Below are 18094 nucleotides of genomic sequence, written 5' to 3'. Positions count from 1 at the left end.
TTTCGTTCAATGGCTCCAGCCTCTGTGTGACCTTGTAAAGGATAAGCGGTTACAGATAATGGATGGATGGAAATCTATACAGCCATGCTACAGGGCTGTAGTAGCCACAAATGGTGCACTTGAAAGTGGGCGATTCTCCATTTTCATGTCCAATATCACAATTGTCTTCCACAGTAGAATCAGGGATTGTAAAAGTACATGCTTTTGCAGTGACGGAGCATGATGAAACGTTACAGTATTTTAAGCAGCCCAGCCTGTGTACTCTGATATTGGCAGTAATGGAATAAACAAAGTAAACACCTCCCACACAATGAAAAGAAACAAAATGTTCCTCAAGCATTTCGGAGTTGTTCTCTGTTTTGGCGTCAATACCAATCAGTTTAACAAGGAAAACTTTTTATTTTTTTTACCATTTGATGACCAAACAATCTATTGCATGCAGCAAGAGTTAATTATCGATGTGTGCAGAAGAAGGTGGTCAAATGCAGCGGCTGCAGATCGGTTTCACCGGCCCACATCGGGCTAAACTACCATGTAGCACTGCAGGGCTGCAATTTAGCACAAAGCTGTTGGCAACTCAGAATATATGTTGGCACATTCAGGCTCATCAGTCTTCACTTAGCAGCTAGGTGATAGTGATGCTGTGGTAGTTTTGCTCTGCTTTCAGACTAGGAGTGTTTGATGCAGTAGTGATGTAGTCTGCTGCAGGATGTGGCTCTAATGGAGTTTTAGTGTTTTTGTTTGAGTGTTTTTTCAGGATCTGTAATGTTCTGGAAGTTTTTTTTAAGATTTGCAACCTGTCTTTCTGTCTTCCTTCAGCCGTGATAGTGGGAGGAGTAGTGGGCGCCTTGTTTGCGGCCTTCCTAGTGATGCTGCTGGTGTACAGGATGAAGAAGAAGGACGAGGGAAGCTACACGCTGGAGGAACCCAAACAGGCCACCGTCACCTACCAGAAACCAGACAAGCAGGAGGAGTTCTATGCATAACACTCGTATGCCAGAGAGACGCACCGCACGCCGAGGGAGAGAGAAACAGCGAGAGAGAGAGAAGAGAGAAAGATACTCTAAGCCCCCGTACTCCTTGCCCCCTCCTCCTCCTCCTCCTCCTCCTCCTCTTCTTCGTCGCCTCCCCCTCGTCTACTCGCCTCTCCTCATCCCTCTCTCCTCTCGTCTCCAAAACACTTGAGAGCGCCTCTCTCTCTGCGGACTTGGAACTTTCTTTTCAATGAAAAACGAAAAAAGAGGAAAAAAAATAAATAATCCAAATATATTCTGAAAAAATAACACATACACATGAGATGTTTTTAAAGTAAATGTTGTTATTAATATTCTACAGATTCTCTTGTTGTGTATGTAATGATATGATTATTTTGTAAGAAAAACAACACAAAACACAAGCTCTTATCCTGTGTTTTCCAGCACAAAAAAGGTTCCTCCTCTGTTTTTTTTTATTTTATGGAGCGATTGAAAAGGCTAAAGCGAAAAAGGGAGAGGAGAGGGGCGAGACGAGCAGAGCGGGACACAAAAGAAAGAGAGAGCGATGGGCTCGACTCTGCCCCTCACCTCCCAAAACACACAGAGCGTCTGGTTGGCCGCACAGAGCCCAGGGTCAAAGGTGAGAGGAAAGGTCTCTTTTGTGCCTTCCATCCCTCCGGTGCTCAAAGACACATACGCACATCCATACAGCCACATAAACACACGCTAACACACATGCACATGCACACAAACACACACTTGTATCTGCTTGAAGGTGGCTCAGACTCTCTCTCTGTGTTCGGCCAACCAGAAAACAGAGCTCAACCCTCGGTGTGTTTCACAACGTCAAGGAGCCGCTGTGGGAACATTGGCTGGTCAGAGGTTTGCTTACGCGGCCAATCTGCTCTTTCTAAGCTGTACAAAGACTAGTTACGGATAGTAATAATAACCAATAATATATCAATGTTTTGGGCTGGATGGTGAATAATAATAATAATACCGTTATAATAATAATAATGATAATAATACTTAAACAGGAGGATGTGTATTTAGCAGTTTAAAAAAAAAAGTTTATATGTAAATATCAGCATATCCTTTCTGGCATCACTAATCATCTGCATGATCATGAAGAGTTTTTATTCATCACATCCATCATCACTTTAGATGAGCTGTGCTCTCGTCAGCCACGCACACACACACACACACACACACACACACACACACACACACACACACACACACACACACACACACACACACACATACATACAAATACACTCAAACAAGTGCAGATATATTACTTGCTGTGCATTTAGATACACCACACACGTCTTTTAGTACTACTGTTAATTATATCATTCAAACACATATCAAACCCATTATCATCATCATCGTCATTGTGATAGTCATCACTTGTGATACGAGCGAGATCAGGTGGTTTCAATATGTTATTGATTAGTTATCGATCAGTTGTCGGTTGGTTTAGAGTTTGGTCTGTTTGTGTAAAAGCACAACTACGTGTCCAGTCATCACGTCATCCGATACCCCCCCAACCCCACCCCACCGCACCTTTAGCATGCCTCACTTTCTTTTCCTTCCACCATTGGCTCTCTGTTTGGGGATGGGAGGGGCCTCTGGGAAGCGAGAGGGGCTTTAATGGAAAACCAGGAAGTGTGAATCCGTGCAGGAAGTTGCACCCAGATGCGCTAATTCAGTCAAAATCTTATCTGAATTAGTATTAATGGGGTCAACTTTTACCTGCCGTTGGGCTCTTTTTGGGGAGGGGGACGGGTTTTAGTTTGGGAAGGGGAATGTCAGGAGGAGGGCTGTGCTTCTATCTAAGAGATTGTAACAATAACCACACCAGTGCGACTGGGCTAGTAGCTTCTATTATACTCAGTACTGTAGAACAAACATGCATGGGAGTCAAAACTATACTAGTCTGGGTGTGTGTGTGTGTGTGTGTGTGTGTGTGTGTGTGTGTGTGTGTGTGTGGATGCCTGTGTGTGCTTCTGTGTGTTTGGAAGAAAAGAGGGGTGAGTTAAAGTTGGAATGTACTGTGGTTGAGTGTGTGTTTACCTTCTCCAGCAGTTCTCACGCTCTTCCACAGACAGGTAACACACCTCCTCCACTCCTGTGTGTGTGTGTGTGTGTGTCGCCTGCCCCCTTGCCAGTGTGAGAATATACGTGTGTGTGTGTGTGTATACACCCCGTCTAAACACGCCACCTGTGTGTATGTGTGTGTATGCCTGAGTGCTTCACCTTGGTATTTCACAGCAGACTCTTGTGTACACTGACTGGCCTGTCGACGTGCGTGTGTGTGTCTCAGAGTGTTTCGTCTGCTCACTGCTGAATGAGGGGCAGCTGGTCCCTCTCGGTAGCTTTCACACACACTGACTGTGTCTTTTCACTGTCCGTCTGTCTGCCTGTCTGTCTCTCTGCCGCGGGACAAACGGGCAGAAGACACGCCACTTTCTCACAGGCAGGAATGATCTTAACACGTCTTTTTTAAAGTGACTGTCTAAGTGTAAACATGTGTGTTTGTACCCATCTAAGCCTGCGTAGCCAAATAAGACGTGTGTGTGTGTGTGTGTGTGTGTGTGTGTGTGTGTGTGTGTGTGTGTGTGTGTGTGTGTGTGTGTGTGTGTGTGTGTGTGTGTGTGTGTGTGTGTGTGTGTGTGTGTGTGTGTGTGTGTGTGTGTGTGTGTGTGTGAGTGAGAGAGTGAGGGTGACTTTGTACGTGTGTGAGTGTAGGTATGCATGCGTGATAGTGTGTGTGTGTGTGTGTGTGTGTGTGTGTGTGAAGCCTAACGGAGGCTACACTACTCTATGTTTGCTGTTCCCATTCCTGTTTTTATACATTTGCATTTTTTTAAGGCTGAGTTTCTGTCATTGGCTGAGTGAGCGAGAGGAGGCGGATCCTCCACGCCACCGCCCTGTCACTAATCTGCCACTCTGTTCCAAATAAAAAACCTGGTTGGGTAAATCTCTCCTCTCTTGTCTTTTTTTCAGTTTAAGTGGATACATCAAGACACTGCTGTTAGGTGGACTGCTACCTTTGGAAAGAGCCAGGCTCGCTGTTTCCCCTGTGTTCAGTCTTAATGCTAAGCTAAGCTGGGGCTGGTATCGATCTTATCGTCTCACTCCTGGCATTCTGCAAAATGTCAAACTATTCTTTTAAGTGCGGTGCACTCACCAGACAACACATTGCAGCTTCATCATTTGCACAGAGACCTAGACACCAACCGGTACCTCTGTCTTGGAAAAATAGAACCTGGTTCCAGATTTTCAGGGTGTCAGTTTGCGTAATTTGATCTGACTCAATTTATAAACTTTCACCATGTTAGCTAATGTATAATAACTAAAGTAATATGGATTTTGATACAGGTCTTGACAGATAAGGCAACAAAACCAGTCACCATTTTGTCGATGAGCTAGTTCAATAACAAATGCACCATTAATTGAATTGCCAAAAACAATTAACGTGCAGGCAATATGCTGGGAATTTAAGGAGCCTCTAGGGGTCAATGTAATCTGTCTTTGTTCATTAATATAATTATGACTTGTCCAGGAAGAACCAACCTCTCACTCAATGTCAGCTGGGACAGACCCCTGCCCCCTGTGATAGGCATTTATAGACAAGGGGTGAAAAGACTGAAATACTTTACATAATATATTACATAATTAATCACAATATTTTTACCTTTTAAGAATCTGCTGTCACAAGAAAAGCTTTTCAGAATAATAAAAAGTGTGGCTATGAATTAAATTAGATCAGAATGCCATGTTGGTGCTTTTTTCATTATCCCCCCATGTACCTGTAGTTGTCAGAAGAGCTCAACACAAGTATCATTGCTTTGACTTCATCAATAGTAATCTCTCCAGCCCCTAATTAAAAAATGAATGCAGTTCATAAAATGTCTATGAATATTAAAATGATGATCGACTTGAATAACAAACACATTTCCATACTAAACCTCTTTTGGTGTGTAGCCGTGCTGATTGGATTCGTTTTATTTGCCCCATAACTGTCTCTGACAATTCTGTTTCTACTTTAAAACGCTTTTTGGCGCTCACATCAATTATGACATTTCAGAAACAGCAACTGTCCTGGTTACTCTAGGAGTACTTAAAATCCAGTGAAAAGTGTTGTGGTCTTTGGATGAACCCAAACTAACCAGGACACGGAGTTGCTGGAAAGACACACTATTGTTGAATTATTTACACATGATATGTCAACTTTGTGAGCGTTACAAATGAAATTCCATCTGTTTTCACTTTTGCTGGGGTGAAGGGAAGAATTCTCAGGGACAGAGATCTCGAAACATAAGTGCTATGTGGGGTTTTATTTTTGTGAATTGGGTGAGCTGACCCTTTGGATCCTTGGTCTTCTTGGCTTTGACTCAACTTGCTCCTGGTGCTGGACTGAACTCAAACTTGTCACTCAGGACTCAAAAGGGAAGCAGAAGATTTAAAAAAAGCTGCTCAGAATGACAAGATATTTTGGTAACATACATTCTAAAGAACTTGCATGCAGACATGAAGTCTCACTCTGGTGTTATCACACACAGCAGCTTGGCCTTCATACCATTTCTGACCCAGTAACATTACACACAACACTGCATGCCTCTGCGCTCTCAGACAGAGCTACTGTGTATATTTATATATATGTTTAGGTACAAGTGTGATCACAGCCTATTAACAGCCTATTTACACTTGCTGAACTCAGTAGTTCCTCATGGGAGAAACAGCCAGAGATGTTATTATTCTTAAGCCATTGCATAAAAATGTACTTCTGAAGTGATTAGATAAACTGTCTGTGGGGATTTGTGAGCACACAGGAAAGGAAAATATTCTAAATGGGGCTTCAGTTTATATTCTCTGCATCAAACCAGATGAAACCAAGGTCACCTGATGTGGAGGAGTACCAGGGAGTCTGCAGACGGCCTTTCCCCGGATCCAGAGGAGACAACAAGCTGCTCTGGCCTTGGGTAGAGGGCTGCTGATATGGAAATGTGCCCCTCACAGAAGATGATGGGGGTTTTATGTGAGCCCTTTTCTGTTTGGGAGGGGGAGAACAGAGGAGTTGAAGCTGAACAGTAGAGTTGGGGGTAGACTGAGGAAGATCCAGGTGCCTGGGGTCCAGTTAGTACCCCATCTGGTGGGTAACGGCGGAACAACTGAATAAAGACAACCTGATTTTAACCCGAATAACAGATAGTGTAAATGTGTATTTTATTTTACAAAGACTTTTTGTTTTGTTTTAGCCCTTTGTTGAGTAAAAAGCTCAGAGGATCCTCATTATGTATCTTCAACCTACTCTGAAGGATCACAAGATTATCAACTGGAAAGCAAAGAAGAAAACACATTTCAAGATCACAAACTCCTTTCAGACTTCACATTTATCTTTATGCTTAATCTTTTGCATGTCTTCTTGTAATTTACTGCACATTTTACGTTTTAAGGCCTTTATTTAGTCAAAATAATTGGAAAAATGTCACTCTTTTGTTGAACTGGTCACACTGGGTTCATAATTTTCAACTGACGAGGGGTTGTAAGTAGACATTGATTTGTGTGAAGGAGTCACATAAAAAGTCTTGAAACTCTTCAGCCTTGCTTCATGTTTCTGGTGTTTTTAGAATTCAGGAAACAGAAATGTCTGAATAGAATGTCTAAAAAAGCTGCAGCCCATCAGTGTTTAACAGTTGAGTCTAACTGTACTGAAAACCCAAAACACATCATAATGCATTTATGATCTTTTATTAACCTACAGTATAATTTGATAGTGATATGATTCACAGGGGAACGTTTATTTTTAATTATAGGCCTCATTGATTTTTCATTTTTTATAGGCTACCCGATCTTACAAAAAATAGATGCGACAATAAAAGTAATTTTAATCGAGATGCTCCACATGAGTCCCAGCAGAATTAACATCATTATGGCACATTAAAGTGATACCAGGGAGTTATGAAGAGAGTTTTTAAGTTAAGTTACAATCCGTTCACACATTGGCATTACAAATACATACCTTTTAAGTAAAAGTACCTGTTCCACAATGTTAAATACTACATTACAAGAAAGATGTACTTGAAGTATCAAAAGTAAAAATACTCTTAAGCTTTGACTAAAATAGAATCATATGACATTATTAGATACACAAGCTGAATTTTACTTTTTTAGCTGCTCAGGATGGAGCTATAGTTTTAAGTTTGACAACTTTATATACAGTTTAATGTTTTATGCAGTGGTTCCCAACCTGTGGTTCAGGACCCTTCCATGGAGACACATCTGGTGGGTCTTGAGATGATTAAACAGGTAAGAAAACATTTGAGTTTGCTACAGTGGACTTTTCCTCAATCTTTGCTTATTAATGAAATATATTATATAATATTGGATCGCTTTACCTCTTTTAGCCTCTAACTGCTATTTATGTAAAACCATCTGGTTAAGTGAGAAGCTTATAGAGGAAATATTTCTTTAGAGGAGCTTTTAACTTCTCATAGACATCTGAACTCACTACTTTTTTCTTAGCGTTCCAACGCCAAAAGATGCAAGGACAAATTAGTTTAATCCTCAATAATGTGCTGTAATTTATAAACATATCAAATGTTTTTTTTATGTAAAATCTTAATCTAAAAAAGTGTAACTAGAAGCTATAGCAGCCAAGTAAATGTGGAGGAGAAAATAGCACTACATGGAAATACTCAAGTAAAGTACCTCCAATTTGTACTTGAGTACTTGAGTAAACGTACTTAGTTGCTTTCAACCACAGACAAATATATTCTTATTGTCTCTATTTCAAAACATTTAAAAAAACACAAATATACAGTACCAGTCAAAAGTTTGGACACACCTTCTCATTCAATGTTTTTTCTTTATTTTGTTTTTATTTTTTTTCTACATTGTAGATTAATATTGAAGACATCCAAACTATGAAGGAATACATATGGAATTATGTGGTAAACAAACAAATGCTCAACAAACCAAATGTTTTAGATTTTAGATTCTTCAAAGTAGTTGACTGAGAAGGTGTGTCCAAACTTTTTACCGGTACTGTATATTATATAAACTCGACATGGGACTCAAATAAAATAAAAAATGATAAATGACAGCCTTGTAAAGCTTATAGGTGTTTTATATTTAAACATCTTTTTGTTGATAAATTTAGCTATAGATCAAATGGATTGCTGGTGAATCAGCTCAGTAAACTTGAAAATGTTGAAAATGTAGAAAATAACAAACAAATGGATTTAATAAAAGAGAGAATCAGTGACATTCAGATTCAGTGCATACAAACAATACACGTTTGTTAAATAATGTAAACTGAGGGTAAAACCTAAACATCATCTCTCACACTATCTCCATAGGTTATGATTGGAGCTGTTCTGGTCACTGATTGGCTGTTTCAGTTTCTCCGTGACGCGCTGCTGAGGGAGGGAGGCTAATCAATCAATCAACCTCATTAGCCTCCAGTCCAGGAGCAAACCGCTTCGTGACCCTGCATTGCTTAATTGATTATTAGTACAAGTTTATTGGTTTCGACTTTCGCAATGGAGGAAGACTGCGAAGGAGCTGAAGGTTTTGGTGAGCACATTAGTCCGACTTTTAATTGTTTTATTGGTTTATTGGCTCTGGCCATTTTTTTTTCCTCTGTCGACTCAAAACTTTCTGTGTCATTTTGCAAACTTTGAAAGACTTTTGAAAAACTTTACTGGGTGTATTTAAAGCTCGTAATCTTCCCTGTGAGGTGAAACTCCCACTGCTGCTCAACTCCACTGAGACAATTTAAGAATTTAAACTATTAACATTCCCGACCCGGTGTTTGTAGGCGGGGGACAGGTTAGCTGCTTTAGCTGCAGCTAGCTGCTCACACTTAATTAAGGTCAGGTGAGGTGCTCGAGGCTCTGCACACCTGGGACACTAATTAATGACGTCACTGCAGCTCCTCGAGGATGACGTTTATAAGGAGTATTCAACCTTCAGGTCACCATGACTCATGAAATATGAAAGACATAATTCCAACATTATCAAGTCATTTCTTACACTATAGTCACTTTTAAAGGGAAATAATCAATAGGCATATGGCTTCAGCTGTACTGATATAAAGTCAAATAAATGGATGAAATGTATCTTTATTAGCTGTTATTAAAAAGCTGGAAACACGGCCAAAGACAGGATTTTAGATAAACAGGGCTTATCTAAAACATGTTACATGAAGTCTCTAAAATGTTGGTTATAGTTTACATATTTTTACATACAACATGGTCTAACTACTTTGATGATGTGGACATTTGCTGGCTTTCTTAGTATTCTATGATAGTAAACTGAATATCTTCAGGTTTTGGACAGTTGGTCTAAAACAAGGATTTTTAAAATGTCAGTTTGGGCTGTAGGGAAATTGCAAAGATCATTTTTTTTTTGTATTTACTATTTTCTGACATTTTATAGACCAAAAAATGAATCAATAGATCATATGAATATTCCTGATTCAGTTATTCAATGGTAAATTAACCTAAAAGTCCAAATTAAAAAACAAACAAACACAGAGTTGAAAAACTGCTTTAATCAGTTTATAATTTAACCACCATGTGAAAGGTTTCTTTAAATGGTTCGCTTTAGCCTCCCAAAAATACTGAAGACATTACTTTGGTGGCTGCTAAAGTCCTTGATGGAAATACTTCTGTGTCAACGTGCCTGTACTAAAATTCTATACATATGATTTTATTGTTTTAAACAGGAACTCATAATGAACCGATGTTGGTCTGGAGGGCCGTCTTATTAAAAGGTTCAGAACCACAAAACATATTTGAGACCACTTTTGCAGTTTTTTTTTTGCCTGTGACAAACCAGAGACATTTAACTCCAAACCTCTCAGCTTTATATTTACAGAATACATCGAATTATATACACTGGGGAAAGCTTAATGCCTTTCACATAAAGATTAACAAGGGAACAATGAAGATTGAAAAAAATCTACCTCCCAAAAAACTAATAAGAAAATAAAAGGGATTCTATTAATATTTCTATAAAAACGGATATAATACAGTTCATTGAAAAGGCAACAGAAAAATAAATGTTTTAAGGCTGCTTTTAAAAGTAATTGGAGTCCTCAGGGAGCCTAATTAAGCAACTGGGAGCATAAAAACTATAGACAGCCTCACAGAGCTTTGAATCGAGACTCAGTACAGCAAGAATAAAAGAGACCGATGAGTGCTTCTTATCTTTTAAGCATATCTTACTTATCAATAAACCTTAAAGTTAGTACCTTAAGCTAATTTGGTAATTTAAGTACAGGGGTAATGTGCTTTTTTCCTTCTTAGTCCATGTTGGAAGAATCTGGCTGCAGGAATTTGGTACAAGTGTTACGATTGCGATGAACCACCTTCAGGTGTGGTTTTGATTAATAGAAAGTATTTTAGACACAAAGTAGTGATAAATAACCGGCTGTAGTCTAAATGAAAATGGTCCTGGACAAAAGTGAAAAAAACTCACACTTTACTCCATTGCAGACTGTTCAAGCCTTCTGTGTGAGGAACTGGAGGATTTGGAAACAAAGATTTACCAAGGGAGGAAGAGGAGGCAGAGGGAAGGGAAGGAGGAGGAGGAGGAGGAGGAGGAAGTCTTTAATCAGAGGGAGGATGAAGAGGCAGGAGAGGAGACAGACGGAAAAGAGGGGGATGAGGACAAAGAAAAGAAAGTCGTTATGTCAGAAAAGGAAGTGAGGGCGACAGAGGGAGAAGAGGAGGAGCAGGTGAAGCCAGACAGTAGGCTGAGAGCGGAGGAGGCGCAGGAGGTGCAGATGGAAGACAACGAGACTGAGAACATTAAGGAAACAATGCCTGATAAGCCAGAGGAAAAAGAAAAAACAAGTCTAGAGGACAGAGACGAGAAGAAAAAGAGTAGGAAGAGGCGAGGTAAGAAGCAAACTGAGCGACTGAGAAACAGGAGAAGTTTAAAAGATGTTAGTGAGCGTGTTGAGGAGGAGAAGGAGAGTCAAACACAGGAGGTGTCAGCGATGAACTCAGAGGAGAGCTTGTCTCTGTCGGAGCCTCACGTTGGACTGATGAACAGCTGTGACCTGTCTGATCCCGTCTACCTGGGTTGTGGGGGCGGGGCTGTATTGCCCTCCGGTCCCTCTCCCCCTGCTTTACTCCTCACAACCTCCTGTCCCGATCCAACCTGCACCTCCTCAGCGTCACGGGACAAAAAGGCCACACAGCCCTCTTCTCCCTCACAGTCTCCACCAGCAGGGCCCTCAGCCGCTCGAGGTGAGAATAGACAGTCACTGTTTATCAATCACTGTGAACTTATAGTGAACAATATTGTACAATTAACTTTCATGAAGTGAAACCAAACTGTTAAAGGGTTAAAGTTCTAAAACGAATACACAGACATATCCCAGAAGAGACAACGCCACGATCTGCCAATAACAAGGTAGCCGCGCCCTAAAGCATTCCCTGCTTTATGGTCTATATAACTCTCAATGGGACCATAACTGACTAAATGAACTTCATGTTGCATTGAAGAAGACTCGAAACTAGCGATATTGACCATAAACTCATGTTTACTGAGGTAATAAATCAATTGAGAAGTAGGGTCATTGTCTCATAGACTTCCGTACAAACTGACTACAATGATGCAGCATTAATGAAGAAAATATTAGTTACGTTCTCAAAGATTTTAGTGTCATTTTTCATAATGAGGATTACCAAAAACTTATTTTAAATGTTCCTTTATTTAAAACTTCAGTGTAATATTACACTTTAACATATATCCCACATGGGCCGGTAAAGGCATAGTGTCCATGCTCGTGGGGTTCTCGAACTTGGAAAAATCATGCAGCAAAACAGGAGATATTGTTTCTTTCATTTCACACAGCTCTCTCTGTGAAACTTTATTTTTACTGCAGCACCTCCCAAGACCAGTGAACAGACTTTAATGTGTTAGGACTTAATCAATAATTGTATTACAGTGTGTGACATTATTTATATTATACCCTCAGTTGCCACTTTTTTAGATGCAACTGTACGATCATTTGCAATTCAATGCAACAGCTCTGCTATAAATTCTACCTTAACAAAGATTATAATGTTCACCTTTTGGTGACATTGTTGGATATGAATTGAACAATTAGAGATCTTTGGAAACTTTGTGATGTATCACTTTAAAATAATCTTGTGTGGGTTTGTATTGTTTAGCAGTATATGAGTTTTATCCTCTTCAGCCCAACAGACACGTTTGCAAGATCTCCAGATTTCTAATAATACCTAATTTGCCTTGTTCAACTATTGTGTAATATGTATGAAATGATCCACACCTACAACCTCCTGCAATATCAATGATGCAGCTGCGAAAATGGCGGACTGGATTTGAATATTTGGCTGTGTGTATATTTGTGTGTGTGTGTGTGTGTGTGTGTGTGTGTGTGTATATATATATAAGTATTTGCCAGTATGAATGCACCTACACGATTATAGATAAATACACATAGATACCGATGAGCATTAGCAAGACATTTCATTTTACCCAGATTTTACTAAATAAAATGAATTGGGACAGCGAACCCAAACCTTTAAATCACGGCCTGGCATGTAAGTGCATCATGTTGCATGTGGGTTGTTTGGATGCAGTTTTTCTAACCAATACAAGAGCGCTAACAAGTAAAATGTATGTGTAGTGGAGCTGTAACAATTATTGATTGATTGATTGGAAATTAATGGTCATCTATTTTGAGAATTGATTAAGCAGATTTCAAGCAAAACTTTGTCCATCCCAGCTTTCCCAAACGTGAGGGTTTGGTCCTTTTTTTTTTGGGCAGATAAAACATCCTTGTTGGCTTTTGGTCTTTTTGACATCCTCCAAAATTGTGTTCAGCTTTAAATAAATGTGATTATTGATACTTAACAGTGAGAAAATCATAATTTTTAAAGGAAGAATACTGTAAATCAGACAATACTTAACTTATTGAATCTGACTGAGTTGAGGAAATGTTTATCTGGTTCACGGCAGATGGAGATAACCCAGGTCTACTCCACCCGACGCTCCATCCGCTACAGCAGCAGGGGTCGAGGCCGCGCTCTGAGCTTCCCTCTGCCGCCGGGATTAGAAACTGTGGACAACTGCCTGCTTCCCCCTGCACCGAAGAAGAAAACTCGAACGCTCTACAGTACTGGTAACCGAACTATCACTTTATCCAGGTGTGTTCAGATTTGACTATGCAAAAAATTGACCTACACCCAGTCTGTGTGTGTTTGTGTGCGTGTACATATGCGTGCAGATCAGTTAGAGCATTTAGAGGCCCTGTTCCAGGAGGACCACTATCCGGACGCAGAGAAGAGGAAAGTCATCGCTGCTTCAGTTGGTGTCACACCTCAAAGGATTATGGTTAGAAATTCCCCTGACTCCTTTTATATTGCTTACTCGGTGATGCACATCCTAGAAGAAAGAATAATTAACAAGCAGGGAATTAAGTTTTCCTCCTCTGCCTCGATATTAACTTCTTTCACCTCCCCTATAATCCAGTTTCCTTCCATTTTCCTCCACCATCCTCTGTCTTTTTTCCTGATATCCATTTTCTCTCTGCATGATTCTGTGAACCAGGTCTGGTTTCAGAACCGCCGGGCTAAGTGGAGGAAGGTGGAGCGCTCGATCACAGCAAGGGTTGAACACAGACAGAGCAGAGCTGGATGCAGCAGCAGCAGCCCCCTACATCACCAGATCAATCCCACCCTGCCCACACTGGCACCCAACAGGTATTGCAGTGATATCCCTGTGTGCCCTCAAATGGTGCAAATGACTTGTATTTAAACATTATTTGATGTATGACATGTAGTTAGTTATGTTTTTCCTCTTTTTCAGTAAGGGCGTTCCTTGTTTTTCCAGTCACTTTGCCAATAAGCTGCCCCAGGTCGCCCCTGCAGCACCTTCTTTCTCTAACCTGTCCCACCAGACTCCGCCCTCCTACAGCAACCTTCTGGCCAGCCTCAACAGCCCAGGTGTTGAAATCCACATGCATATACACAATTTTTCAAAATGTACTGCTCATTATGAGGTCATTGTGCTCCTAAATTACTATTCAAAAGAAGTTTGGTTTCTTAGGAACTGTCCTTATGCCCCGACTTCTACATTCACACCAAATTAGCATTTGCGGCAAAAACGCCAGTCTTCCCATTCATTTGATTGTGGGTAGTGTGTTTAACTGGCGGTGGGGGCCGTGGTGAAATGTGGTCATGTAGTAATGGTACATTTTATGGATAAACATTTTAAAATCACAAATGGAAGAAAATAAATTGCTAACAATTGTGTGTTCGGCATACTGATATTAAGTCCCAAAAATATTTCCCATCTCTGTATTTCACAATTAAACTGAAGCAGCGGGAGGTTTGAACTCAGTTTATTAAATAAAGGACAATTAGTATCTTTATAATACCATAAATTACATTTTGTAGTCCAAACAACCATCAGTTGTAATTTCCTTTAGGGGAAGAAATAACTTGAAGCTGTGAGAGTCTGTAAGAGTTTAGGGTTTAACCTCAGTGCTCAGTGGACCTTCACACTGCATGTTTATATTGTACAAGACAGAAACCAGACCAATGTTTTATCTCCATGTGTTATCTCCAAGGTCAATCCAGAGTGAGAGATGTGGGCCAGCACCAGCTTTCATCTCAGGGGGGGTTGGCAGAGTACCACCCCCGTCCCATGCACAGCCCTCCCCCCTTGCGTCGAGCCAGTCTCCCACTTTTCACAACGACTTACAACCAGGCCAACCCAACTCCACCTCCGCCTCTCCTTAACACCCTGGCTCACACCCCACCTCTGTTCCTGGATGCCCTGGAGGGAGGCTCCGCCTTGGCACACCGAGACAGCCAGTCTCTGCAGACTGACACCAGGTCAGCTCGATTCACAGCAGACTGTGACATGAATACTAGGCGATGATTTGAACAGGGACAACGAGTACTAGAGTTGACAGGGGGACAGAGGCTGCAGACAGGAGCAGAGATCCTGTGAAATACTGGTATAATGATGCCTCAGACAGAGCCTGTTGTAGTGGGGAGCCGGGTTCTGCTGGTGTATAATATTTGAGAAATCATGCTGAGAGACATTTCAGTTAGTAAGTCCTTTGTACAAAATGTTGTTTTTTTGTTTGATTACAATTGTGTATCACAGCACAAAAAATCCCCCAATGCAAGACAATACAAAATCAAACAATGACTATAAATAAATGTTCCAGTCCTGCTGTTAAGAGATTTAAAGGGTCAGCTCACCCACATTACAAAATAACGTATTGTCCTTGGAACTACTATCAACAAAAATAACAGTTAATATTCATGATTGGCTCAGAGTATGTTCTGTAGAGTAATTGGGACTTTCTGTCTGAAATACCATTTTAATAATTCTGCTGTATTGGAGTGGCAGCAGAAGTCTCAGGCAAATTTGTCCAATACTGTGTTTTCATATCAAATACCTGCAAAACCAATCTCTATCAGACCAAAGCTAGCATGCTAATAATTAAGGTGGTGAACATGGTAAACATTACCTGGTGAACATCAGTATGTGAGCATTGTCATTGTGTGTGTGATTGCATGCTGATGTTTGCATTTACCTCAAAGTAGTGCTGAGCATAAATACAGCCTCACAGAGACGCCAGCATGACTTTAGACTCACACATACAGATGCAAAGTGACAGACAGTTTCTGGCCTCTTATGAAGCTGTTACTGTCTGTGTGTTTTGTGCTGAGTATGAAGTTAAGCCTACATACTCTGCTCCGACTACTGTTTTCTGACGTAGCTGCCACACATTACATACAAGGAAGTTGTTTATTTCTTCTTTTGCATATTCAGAGTAGCTTATTTGCAGTTCTTTTTATGTAGTATGTGTTGTTGAAACTGTTAAAAACTATCAAGGCGCCGCAGCTGACGATCAACAGTTTTTGCTGTTTTTAGAACAAGTGCTGGCTCAAGACTGACTTTTGCCTGGTTGTTGCTGGCCGTTTGTTAGAAGAAGACCTTTGCATAAAGTTGAGCTTTTCCTCAACATTCCCTTGTAGTGCCGTTGGGCACCTTTTTAAAAAATCTTTGTAGCTCATCAAGCGGTGCCTGGCTGCAACAATAGGTCCCATTCACAATGAATGGCAGCTGATTGCCGTCTCAGCATTTGACACTATAGGTGGGAAAAAGATAAGATGCAAGTCTTGTTGTAATTTGGTTGAACTGACCCTTTAAGAGGGTCCTTTGATGACAGCTGATGTAAGTGACAAAATAATCATTGTATCTATCAAATCTTACCAAATTCTTACTGTTGGGCTCCTTTGTTTTGGTCACATTGATTTCAGCAGTTAACGTTCGGTGCAACTTTAACAAACACCCCCTCATTTAAGTCCTTGTCCCTTACTTTTGGAAGGGAGTGATAGAAAGACAGACTATCAGAGATATAAGGAAGTAACTAAGCATACCATATAAACCATAGAGGTATATCTGTAGTAACACATTATATATTTATAGGTGTGTGTTTTTGATCAAGTTCTTCTTTGTTTTGTCCTCAGTTCTCTCTTTGACTTTGGGGAGAAGCTGGACTACCTGACCTCAGGCCAGCAGAACAACCCTCTCTCCTACCAGCTGCAGACCTCCTACTCTTCCGGCCAGCCCCAACATCAACCTCAAGCATCTCTGCCCCGCATGGCCTACCTCACCCCCTCCCCCTACCTCACCCCTAACCCTCCAGATTCCAATTCTACCTCGTACCTGACCTTTGGCCCTGGAGGAAACTCCACTGGGATGGTGACCTATTCCACCGGAGGCCACACTTACTTCCAATCCCAGAGCACTGGACAAATCCTGCTGCAGTCGGCTGGTCATCACGGTGAGTCTCTTTTTTTATTTTTATGGTGCAACAAAAACAAACCAATCAAGGGTATTTTTTGTTTCAAAGAATCAGATATTTTTTGATGTTGTGATTCATCTTTTTACACTGATGATTCAACTGGAAGAGTTTCATATCCATCCATGCCTTGGAATAAAAAGCCCACTCTTCTACTCTGTTGCAGTTGATTCTCAATCAAGGTCCACATTAACTGATCTTTTTTCCAAAATTGTATTTATTATTTTAGCATTTTCGCCTTTTATTGATAGTGACTTTAGAGCTAGACTGTAAACATGCCACTTGTGCACCAGGACGCCACAGTAAAAGTGTTTATTGTATATGAAATGTATGAGTAAAGATTGGCAGATGAAAATGGTGGAGCAGGATGATTACTGTGTGATGGGGAAGGCTTTGGGAAAAGACACAATAGCTTCTGGGCTCGGCAGACGCCTCGGGGACCAATGAGAGAGGATGGTGGGGCACAGAAAAATGGGAACAAACGGGTATGAAGGGCAATTAGGCATTTATAGAAATACGACAGGAAGAGGGGGGGGTTTGAGGTGCTGTCCTGCTCCTGAGCTACATCACCTCTAATACAGCTCAGTTTTCACATCTCTGGTTGACTCTGTGTGTTTCCGTGCAGGAGGGATCACAGCGTACCAGTCGTACCCGTGGGGTAACATGTACAGTCAACCGGCCATCCACCAGCGTACCCAGTGCCCTCCAACTTACCCCGGCTTGGAAGGTACCAGAGATCACCATCCGACCTCCTCCACCACCCTGCCTCCACCTTCATTCTTCACCCGGGGGGACCACGGCTCCTCACACGTAAACTCCCAGTGCTCGTCACACACCCATACACACACCTCCACCAGCAGCAACAGCGCCGTCCTCCCTCCTGTCTCCACCCTGCGGCCCTCGAGGCTCAGAGCGGAGATTACTCCGACCAAGGCTGCATCCCTGCTGTCCTCTCAGGTCAGCCCTGCCTCTCCAGACAGCTCTCCGCTACCCCCTTGTGTCAAAATTGAGTATGACAGCCCTCGAGAGATTCACAGCCACTTCCACTGCGAATTCTCCCCCATACATTTTTGACTCCATGTTTTTCTGTGTGAGAGAGTGTGATTGAAGTATCGTTGTTAATATATCTGTGTAAATGTAGGTATTTCTGTATTTGTATAACTATTAGGATGTTCTCAGTAGAAATATTAATGTAAGCTGCTTGGCTGCAATAAATGCTCATTGTTCTGTTAATCCTTTA

At 41.1% G+C, this 18094-nt stretch overlaps 2 protein-coding genes across 2 annotated transcripts in view; both read left to right on the top strand.

Moving 5' to 3' along the window:
- Positions 1-3945, top strand: part of sdc3 (syndecan 3) — a 34570-nt gene extending 30625 nt beyond the window's left edge. The window contains exon 5 of the mRNA XM_054606053.1: positions 820-3945. Within this exon, the coding sequence (XP_054462028.1) occupies positions 820-986 (167 nt within the window). The 3' untranslated portion in view covers positions 987-3945. The remainder of the gene's footprint in view (positions 1-819) is intronic.
- A 6735-nt stretch (positions 3946-10680) lies between these two features.
- Positions 10681-18094, top strand: LOC129097637 (homeobox protein NOBOX-like). Its single transcript, XM_054606544.1, has 9 exons — positions 10681-10891; positions 11049-11245; positions 12987-13149; positions 13255-13361; positions 13578-13729; positions 13836-13972; positions 14599-14866; positions 16520-16836; positions 17480-18094. Exons 1-9 carry the CDS (start codon positions 10681-10683, stop codon positions 17926-17928), a joined length of 2001 nt encoding a protein of 666 aa, XP_054462519.1. The 3' UTR covers positions 17929-18094.

The sequence above is a fragment of the Anoplopoma fimbria genome, chromosome 10 (genome assembly GCF_027596085.1).
Source record: "Anoplopoma fimbria isolate UVic2021 breed Golden Eagle Sablefish chromosome 10, Afim_UVic_2022, whole genome shotgun sequence".
Classification (NCBI taxonomy): domain Eukaryota; kingdom Metazoa; phylum Chordata; class Actinopteri; order Perciformes; family Anoplopomatidae; genus Anoplopoma; species Anoplopoma fimbria.
This window is presented reverse-complemented; position numbering and strand designations above follow the sequence as displayed.

Coding starts and splice junctions, on each gene's coding strand:
- LOC129097637 (XM_054606544.1), top strand. CDS start 10,681: ATGTCAGAAAAGGAAGTGAGGGCGACAGAGGGAGAAGAGGAGGAGCAG. Junction 11,246..12,986: donor AGGGCCCTCAGCCGCTCGAG/GTGAGAATAGAC, acceptor GGTTCACGGCAG/ATGGAGATAACCCAGGTCTA. Junction 16,837..17,479: donor GCAGTCGGCTGGTCATCACG/GTGAGTCTCTTT, acceptor GTTTCCGTGCAG/GAGGGATCACAGCGTACCAG.